The sequence below is a fragment of the Pseudopipra pipra genome, chromosome 4 (genome assembly GCF_036250125.1).
Source record: "Pseudopipra pipra isolate bDixPip1 chromosome 4, bDixPip1.hap1, whole genome shotgun sequence".
Taxonomy (NCBI): domain Eukaryota; kingdom Metazoa; phylum Chordata; class Aves; order Passeriformes; family Pipridae; genus Pseudopipra; species Pseudopipra pipra.
In genome coordinates, this window is record NC_087552.1 from 51,401,844 (window position 1) to 51,412,143 (window position 10,300).

General features: G+C 33.6%; 1 protein-coding gene across 4 annotated transcripts in view; it reads left to right on the forward strand.

Moving 5' to 3' along the window:
- ATP8A1 (ATPase phospholipid transporting 8A1) overlaps window positions 1–9,650 on the forward strand; it is a 115,474-nt gene extending 105,824 nt beyond the window's left edge. For all 4 annotated transcript variants that reach the window (XM_064652933.1, XM_064652934.1, XM_064652932.1 and 1 more), the window contains 2 exons: window positions 4,774–4,865; window positions 5,171–9,650. In XM_064652933.1, coding sequence (XP_064509003.1) covers window positions 4,774–4,865; window positions 5,171–5,268 — 190 coding nt within the window. In that variant the 3' untranslated portion in view covers window positions 5,269–9,650. The remainder of the gene's footprint in view (window positions 1–4,773; window positions 4,866–5,170) is intronic.
- Window positions 9,651–10,300: the final 650 nt, after the last annotated feature.

The following is a 10,300-nucleotide window of genomic DNA, read 5'->3' on the forward strand; positions in this document are numbered from 1 at the left end:
TTTTTAGACCTGTACTTTTGAAGGATACAAACATCAAACATCAACATTGGTGCAAATCAGCAGATGCTACACAACTTAATATTTCTTAAGGGTTTATTCCCTCCATTTTTAAAAATTATATCTAAATTCAGGTAATAGAGTCAAAACTTCACTTTTTATGGAGAAACAATTCTTTGTTAAAGAAATGGTCTGATGAAGTGACTTGCTTGCATCTTCAAAAATTTGATTGAACTTTTGTAAACATTTTTGAGTCTCCTAAATTATAGAAGCCTAGATGAACTAGTTACTAGCGCATAGTAAGTAGTTAAACTGGTAAGGAATGTCCTCTACATCTGTTTTAAATATGTACATGCAACTTTTTTATTCAGGCTGTCGTGCTTTTGATGCAAGAACAAATAGTCATTTTTTTACAAACTTACTATGTATTCTTCAGGACCAGATATTTTTCCTGTGTGCATATCTCTGGAAGAACCTTTTTCTGTTGTAGCAGAAGAAGGGATTTGTTCTCATAAAATGCCAAAATAACCTAAGAAGATCACTGCTTGATTAAGAGGTAACTGGAAATAGTGGGAAAGATAACTCGGAAACTTTTCCACTCTGACTATTCCCATCTTAAAAATTCTACAACACAAAATAAGAGGCTTAGCTTCCATAGATAACAGGTCAGGATTTTTCTGTTGGCTAGTTGCTGTAATCAGTCAGTATCTGAGTGTTATACTTAGAAGGGGGCCTATAAAAAAGCCGGAGAGGGACATTTTATAAGGGCATGTAGTGATAGGACAAGGGAGAATGGCTTTATACTGAAAGAGAGTAGGTTTAGATTAGATATTAGGAAGAAATTCTTTACTGTGAGGGTGATCAGGCACTGGAACAGGTTGCTCATAGAAGTTGCACCAATCCCATCCCCAGAAGTGTCCAAGACCAAGACAGATGGGGCTCTGAGCAACCTAGTGGAAGGTCTAGTGGAAGGAGATTTGGAACTAGATGATCTTCAAGGTCCCTTTCAACACAAACAATTATAAAATTCTATCAATTATATTATTGTTAATTTTTTTGCTTTTTTTTTCAGCTAGAATATATTTGTTGCACATTTTTTAGAACTGTGTTGACCTCATATTGCATGCATTTAAATACAACTAAGATTGTAAGGCTTTAAGTTTTGGTGTCTTCCTATCAAAGAATCTTAGGATTGGAATTTTCTATTTAAATTGTAAATTTCCACTTCCAGTTGTTTTCTGAAAATTAGGATAAAAATTGACATTTACATTTAAATAATTTAAAATATTGTTCTTCAAATATTTTTATTGTATTTTAGCATGTGCTCTAAAACTAGGACATGATAATACAGTCTCAAAATCTGACATCCCTTGTGTTTTTACAGTGATGATTTGAAAAGGTATTTAAAACATAATCATCAAAGGCTTAGGAAGAGCATTGCTATCATATCTTGCCGTTTCAGTGTAAGGATGTTTAGTGAGATCTTTCCCCAAAACTGTCCAAAAGTACTTAATTCAGTTCTTCTGTAGACAAGACATTAAAATTTGGTTTATCCCATATATTTGTCAGTTAAGTAAGAATATTATCTTGAGCAAGAAGGTGCGAATTTTGCACAGCCACTTTTCCAACAAAAAGTAAACTTTCAGTTTGGCATACTGTTGACTTGAGGGTGCCTCGACAGCATAAGTAATAGAGCAACTTCAGTGGATGAACAAATTTGTGCCACAACGAGTGGAATTTCTATCACTGGAGCCATTGTAATGAAATGCTACTAAGCCAGTTCTACTTAAAATTGAAATGACTAAGGTAAAAAGATACTTTTTTGTATATAAACCATTGTTCAAAAAGGTTTTTTTCTGATAACATATATAATGCTTAAGCAGAAACAACAGTATTAATACTTACTACAAAAATATTTCTATTGTGTTGAATACTACATGGACTAACACTAACATGAATAGCAGTTCAAAATTGTGGAAATGTCTTTAGAGATATATACTGCAAATGCTGCATCACAGAATCATTGTTTTTAATTCAGATCACTTAGAAATTATTTTTAGACCTGATAAGTGATTGGTCAGGTATACATAAAGTAGTATTTTTTTTTTCTATAAATGTGATTAATTACCTGTAAAGGTATACATTTCATGTTCAAAAATAGTTAATATTCTGCTTGTCCATATAGGTACACACAATGAGCATAAGGGATTTAGTTAATATGATCTATCATTAGTTAATTATGAAACCATGTTTTCTGAGCTTCACGTGTAGATATTTAAATAGTCTTTTGAATGGCAAGGGTGATTCATAATAGAGAGCCCACAGGATTTCAAGTATAGAAAAAGAGCAGAATTTAATACCTGGATAGCTGGAAGCATTTTTCTTTTCCCAAGTGTATTTTGCACTTATTTTGTATTTTCTGTACCAGCAATCATATCTGTTCAGTGGAAACTTCATTATACATAAACTAAGACATGCATACTTCATGATCATGTAAACTTAAGGTAGTATTTTCACTGCATAGCATTTAAGCAATCTGAACATTTCACTCTGGAACACAAGGAAAGAATGATCATACCAAAAATGCTACAGTAGGCCTGGTATGTTTTTAATAAAACATTTTTTAATTAGAAAATAACACCTGTCAAAACAAACATTTCATAGAAATTTGCTGATTTCAACTCACATTATGAAGGGTTTCACAGATGTATTGCAAAGGAGATACAGCTGATAACTCTTAAGTATTTGCAGTCTTCCACCTCTTTGACCTCCAATCTTACATGAAGTTATTGATTTATGTATTCTCTCTCTGTATCCTTGTGGTTTAAATTTCAGTCCTTAATTTTTTATTAATGTTGTCACTTTAACAGCAGCTCTGAACTAAAAAGGAAGGCTCCTACACAGCCTAGAGGAGCAATGAGAATGGAAAAAAAATCCCCAGAGAGCTAGCTTTGAAAAACACTGAGAGTAAGATGTGTCCCAGTACTTCAGCCTCTCCATTCTTGGTTCAGTCAGCAGAGATGCTGACTACTTTCCTGGTATTGGTACCTAATTCCTTTTTTACAAGGAAGTCTCATTCCATCTTTTCATTCAAAACATGACAGCAGAAGCAGTTTCCCCTGCCTGTTCCCTTACCCTGTAGATTTTGCAGTTAGGATTTCTCTATGGGTGTGGAAATAGTAGATATGTTTTCCTTTTCCAACTTAGAAAAGCCAAGCTTTCACCTCCTGGTATATGCTTTAACCACCAGGCTGGAAAGGAACAGAAAAGGGAGCTAAACCATTAGTCCCTCCAGCTTAACCAGTGGTTCAGCTTCATATATAAGTATATACTCACTGAAGAAAGAACGAGCCTTTCTAATTTAATGGTTTGAATGGTAATCTAATGAGGAAAGCAATCTAGTTTCATTCCTTGTACCACTTAGTCTGGTTGACAGCCTGGAAAGGTAAGTCTGTTGAGCTAATTGACAAGAATATTAAAAAGTAATTTGAGTAATCAAAACTTGGTAACATAAGGTATGTGAAATTTGTTTTACTTACTACATCCTTACACAAGAGACAGCTTTGGTAATCTAGCAAAACCGTAACGAAATCAAATCACTGTATACTCAGAATAAACATAAGATACTTCTTCTTTTTAATTGAACTGATTTTTAGACCAGTTCACATGGAGACAGGCTAGATTTTTCAGCATTTGAAGTATTTAAATGATAGATAAGTATTTCTCTGAAACACATGATCTAATTCACAGTGAATATCAAATCTAGAGGAAGACGTTGAAGGGTTTGTGTGAGGGGGTTTTTAATATAGTCCCTTGCACATATTTAATATGTTATCAAAATTGTAGATTTTGAAAGCTTTATGAGCTATGGCTAGTCCACCTGTTATTTATTTAGTAATGTGGGTTTCTGTTTAAGAGAACTTTAGATGTAAGAAAGACGGGCAGTAAGGAAACCCAGTACTTTGCTACTCTGTTCACTACAGTTTGCAGCATTTAGCTGATGTGTGACTCTCGATTTAAAAAATGTTTAATACCCCTGCTTTCCAGTTGGGCTGGAATGGAGAGTCACTTGGGTCACACTAAAGCACAATAAACATATAACACAACAAACTCAGTAGTGCTGGGAAGGAAGGAGATGGGCTGAGGTAGTCAACCTTAGCAGTAATAGTAGTCTGTTATTTGGGTATGATCTCCAGAAGAACACCTTCTAGAGTTTCCTAGTGTCCTGCTAGAACACTTTTCATGGAAATAATATGTTTCTGTACATGCAGCTGATGACCATGAATGTGACTTTTCCTCCATCTTCTTTTCCCATCCCTTTGTGGTACTGTGTGAGTAGAGGCTAGGAGCACTCTCTGTGTTAGAAAAAGAAAGACTAACTCAGCCTGGCACTAATCAAGCCATGATACATCAAGGAAGACAGTGCCTTCCCTTCACATTGTGTGTTTCTAAAGGAGTCATGCTGAAAGCTTTACAGTATTCATTTATTTGTGTTGTCAGCGCACAGCAGTGTTTCAAACAGATATATTTTGTATATTTTCAAACAGATATTTTGATATCACTATATTGTGACAAGTAAAATCATTACCAGGGATCTGGACTTAATAATCTGTCCTTACACACACTTTTAATCATCATCTACATAATTCATTGGGCGCAATTTAAAAAGGGAAAGAATTGAACACTTTTCACTTAGTAATTCATTCCCATTGAACAGACTCAAAGGAATAGTGTAATTAGTAAGTAAATATTTTCATGTGTCCACTTTCTTTCTAGCTTAACTGAAAGAGCACAGCTACTGAAGAACGTTTTTAAGAAGAACCACGTGAACTTGTATCGCTCTGACTCTTTGCAGCAAAACTTGCTTCGTAAGTGTTCACTGACAAAAATTAATATCCAATAACACAGAAGTAAAGTTCTACCTTTTACTGCATTTATTTATAGTAAAGATGCAGTATCCTAAACTCATTAGACCAAGTTCTTTGCCTGTTGTTAGTTTCTCTTTATTCCTAAGATCATGCACAGAGTTTTTTCTGCTATTTTATAAGTGAAAAATTGTGTAAGAAATGGCATGGGTTTTTACTAATTGCTGAAAAGAGGTTGACCTTTGTTGTTTTTATTAAAGCTTTAAGAAAAAACCTTAATTGGTTTCTATTTTCCTTTATATCTGCAGATGGCTACGCCTTCTCTCAAGATGAAAATGGAATAGTTTCCCAGTCTGAAGTAATAAGAGCTTATGATACCACAAAGCAAAGGCCTGAGGAATGGTGAAGGAACACAGCTCGAGATTTAGGCCTTAGTACTTAGTTTTATGAGACAGGCTACTAGATCTTTGCTGGGAGCTGTGACCATGGCCCAGTTATCAGAGATTGAAAGATCTATGATGGTCTTGTTCCATAAAGTTTGGATTTGTGTATTCAGTAGACATAAGCACTGTGCAACTATACTGTAAAACACCATCTCTAAATTTTTTAACAAGTACTTGCTTAGTCTTTGTAAACAGATTGGAATTTACCTTGTATCTTGCCAGCTTGCTTATTTTACAATGAAGTTGAATCAATACTGGTCATATACTAGAAAGGCAAAGGTCAGATTGCTAAACATACCTTACATTGACAGATCAGTTAGCATCTGTGAAGGTTTTTAAGTGTTAATATATTTAAATACAGTTGATAATAAGCCTTTGATTTCAACAAGTGCTGGAAAAAAAGTATCTTAATGGTGTTAATTCACCTTCTTTAAGAAAGATTTTGAGATGTTCCTAGATGTTTGTGTCAAACTAACCTAAAAACATTTGCCAAAGAAATTCCATAAATGTTTTCTGTTGTTAGAAATAATTTGAAAGGAAATTATTTCCAGTCCTGATCTCAGAACTGCATGCTTGAGTCTCCATACTTGAGGAGAAAGTACAGTGAGTCTAATTTGAATGGCCTTTATGGCATTTGTTTTCAAAACTGCAAGTCTTTGCACCTTTGGCCTTATACAAGCTTTCCCCTTATTTTCATTAATATTGCTTATGTTGAATATGGCTGCCAACTTGTACACATTTTTTTCAATTTTTAAGAATTGCTCTGCCTTACTTCTCTTTAGCAAACAATTATTTTTGTGATGCTTAGTTGTATCTGCTTATACTGCAAGTTCAAAAGAAAGTTCGTTTTAACTTATTTTTTAAAATTAATCAAATTTTCAACATTTTTATACTAAGATTATTTTAAATGCATACATTGAAATACAGAGCAAAGCATGCCCTTCGCTAGTCTTTGGTATGTACTGATTTATTTGCACTAAAATCACTTCTTATGAAGGTGTGAAATACATTGCAGCAGCCTCTTTACAACTTATTGGTCATGCAGAATACCTATATACTCTCACCTTTAATTAAAAATAGAGACAAAGTGACTGCAGAAAAAGATATACACCTGGTATAAGAAGAAAAAAAGAGGGATGAGAACATGATACATATGATACATTGGTATTTCTCAGCTTAACACCCAGCAACCATCAGGTTTCAAACTAAGAAAAGCTACTGGAACTTCAAAATTTACTTAATTCTTGCAACTTTTTAGTCCATGTTTAATTCTGGGTTTAAAAGCCATCATAATTACATTTAAAATAAAATTTTCTATAGTAGCAGTTGGTTTTATTTTTAATTATATTTCTGTGCATTACATAGGAATTATGTCTTTTTTTCTTTCAATGGAGATCAATTAGATGGAAAAGCAGAACAACTATATCCCCAGTGATCTGTTAAAGTAAATATTTCCTCTTTGCTCTCCAAATTGTCCACTTTCAAGTTAGAAATAACAAGTCATCCAGTCCTATCTTTTCTCTGCCCTCTTTCATTCCTTCATACACTTACTAAAGGTGACTTTACCTCCTTGCCTTTCATCTAGCTAGACACCTAACATATCATTTATTGCACTCTCCAAGTTTCTTATGCTCCATTCTAAGAGAAACTTAAAAATACACATGGAAAGCCCAACAAAAGTCACTGTTGGAAAGTACATATTTAGGAAGGTGTATCAATGGGAAGGCAGTCTGCATTTCATATGCATGTTATGCAATGTCTTCCTCTCACTTTCCCGGAGTGATCTTTAAACAGAAAACAGAAGACACAGGGACAAAGGGAACGTATCCCACTAGAAACAGTACTGCCAGTCAGTCATGCAGACAAGAGCTGCCTTCAGAAAAGCCATTTCAGGCATAGATAAATAGATGGATCAATATGGGAGGGCCAAATCACTTGACCTAAGGCAAGAAAAAATTTGGGGGCATGCCCCTTTCCTAAAATGGGGTTCCCTGTTTTCTATCATCCAAGGGACAATGACCAACTTAAAAACATTTCTGAAATTAACCATGACGCTCCTTTATAATCTTTCAATGTACTTAACTCATATAAAATGACTCAATCCATACATACTCTCTTTATGAGTAATTTTTTTTCTGTTCTAAATGGCTTACTTGCTGATTTTTCAGAAAAGGACATGACAACTAAAATACTTTGTAAAATATTTACAATGAGATATTTACATAATCTTATTTATCCTATTAAATAAAATTCTGTCTTACTATTGTAATAGAGTTTGAGGAAAATAACACACAATATATCTCCAGTTAACTATCTTAAAAAGGAAGAAAGTGACTGAAACAGCTCTAATATCCTAAATTTAAAATGTCATTTAAGGTTTTTAAGATAGTCTTATCACAGCATTTCATCCTTATACCTTTGCCGAATTTAAAGTAGTATTTCATAAAGTGCATTTTTCATTTTTATTACTTCTGATGAGGTTTTTCTCCTGTCACTATATTTTTTATGATAATTAGTGGTTGAAAGATACCACTTCTTAAAAATAGCAAAAAAAACAGATGTGGCAAAAATTGTGGGCTTTGATTGCTCATACCATTCCATTTTAAAATATAAGATTATCTTAGCTATGTGTGCCCATTTTTAAATCAGGTCAAGTATACAAAATGCACCTTATTTTCATGTTAAATAGACAGTAATATAATCTATTACCATCCTGTTAGTACATCTTACCTTTGTTAAAATAGGAGGATTATGCTGATGTTTGTTTAAAGAAAAAAAACAATTTAGGCAAAAATGCTCCAAACAATGCCTATGTTATTATTGTTTGAAAATCCGAATGTGCATTAAATATAGAATTCACATGGACACTTCCATCTGTTTCATGTGCACTGCAAGTTAGTATTAAAAATTTCCATCTAAAAATTGAACCAGTGCCACTTAAAAATCGGGTATCTTATATAAATACTGTTGCTTGATTATTTTTAAATATATACATATATATATATATAATTATTCAAAAGAGAAGTAACTGGAAACAGATTTTGACAAACTTATCGATAATTTGTATTTGGAATTTTTCTTGCCATTTCTTAATTTTACACATATTTTTGCAAAGCAGTTTCAACAGATTTATACTTAGTCATCATTCTATTTGTATAAAATGATAAATAAAATATTTTGCAACACTAAGAGATAGCTGAAGATTCCTATACGTCCACATGCCTCCATAAAATTCACCATGTTACAAAGATGAGCATTAAGTGTCTTAAGACTTCTGTCACAACATTTGAACCCATTTTGAATTATGAGTAATTTGGCATATGTGATAAATTTAAGGAGAGGAGTTTTTTCCCTTTTTTTCTTCTGTGTTGTGTAAAAGCACTTGTAGTTCTGATGAATTTATCATTCTGTCTGCATGAGGCACTATATCTAAATGTGTTCTGAGGCAATGCATGGTGGTTGTTGATTCCTGGTTTTTAATGCCTTCGTTAAAAGTCTGCTCATAATATATTGAGAAGCTAGCGCTATTTAAGCAAATGAGTTTGTCAGTTCAGCTCCTTGGTACTGGATGTTTTCACTCGTAACAAAACTCAACAAATGACTTTCTCCTTCCTCCCCCCGCCCTCACTTCCCCAGTTTCCTAGCTGTTAACCAATAGATCTTTATTAAACAAAGGAATATTTTAGCATTCCAAACCTGGTTCCTGCTTATGCAAAGTGTTACTCACATAGGCTTCAACTGGACTGCCTGTCAGTATAAGCACTACTCATCTGAGCAATGATGTGCAAAGTTGGGTACTTTGGAGGGCTGATACTGAAATAAAAGTATATCTATGTGGAGTGTGATTTGTAATTGCAAAGCTGTGACCAGAACAAGACTTTTTTTTAAATCATATTTTATGGTGTTTCTTTAATGTAGAATAGAAGCCATAAATGCATCGATATTGTTTTTCTACTTCAGTGTAATTTTTCGTTACAATTTTCAGTGTTTGATATGTGTGAACCACTGCAGAAGCGGTCAGTCTGAAACAGCAGAATTTGCATTCAAGGTAAAGTGAGGTTTTACAGCTCCACTAGGCCATTACTGCTGAAACTGTCATGGAAATTATGAAGCTGCATGAATGAAGATTTTTTGACTCGGTGTTTATGGTAGTTTCTCAGGTTTAGTTTTAAGTGGATGTTAAATGCACTGTTTTTTAAATAGTTCTTTTAGTAACACATTCAGTTCTATGCAGTGTTAAATGTCATTTGGCATTTGGTGAATGTGCATGTTTTGAACTGCAAATTTTAAATGTTTTGTCTTTTAATTGTTAAAAAATGAATAAACTTTGCCATTAAATTAAGAAGCTTTGTTGACTTGATTGGTTGGAAGTGCTAGTGATTACTTTCAGAAGAAAATGTATCTTGTCACTCTTGGGTTTGAATTGTATAAAATGGAACATACCAGAAATAGTATTACACAAATACCAAAGAGTTCTTATATTTATTAAGGTAAACTGAAAAGTAGAAAATTGTTTTAAGGTTTTTTGTGTTGGGGTTTTTTTTAAACATTTATTTTGAGATGTCTTTTTCAGTTGTCATGTGAAGTCCAGAAAAGGTTTAAAAAAAAACCAACCAAACAAGGAGCACTGGTATCTGCAATTTAGTGACTTCCAGCTGAGCCCTAATATACTCCAGTGGTAATACCATATTTTGAAAGAGAAGTATGCAGTACCAGAATGGTAAGAGTGGGAATAAGGAAATGTCCCCTCCCTTTTCAGACGACAGTGATAACTACTCTATCCTTTGGCTATGATAATAGTTGGTATTTTGTTCCTGTAACAGTGCCTGCCACTGAATAAATATCAATATATCCAAACCTAAACTAAGTTTTGGTTGTAGATAGGCAACTGATTCTTTATATATGCACTAGACAATGAATTTATTTTGTATTCTGTCCAAGCAGGTTTGATAACAGATCTTAGATGTTGCTGGTTTCATGAGACCCAGTCTTTTA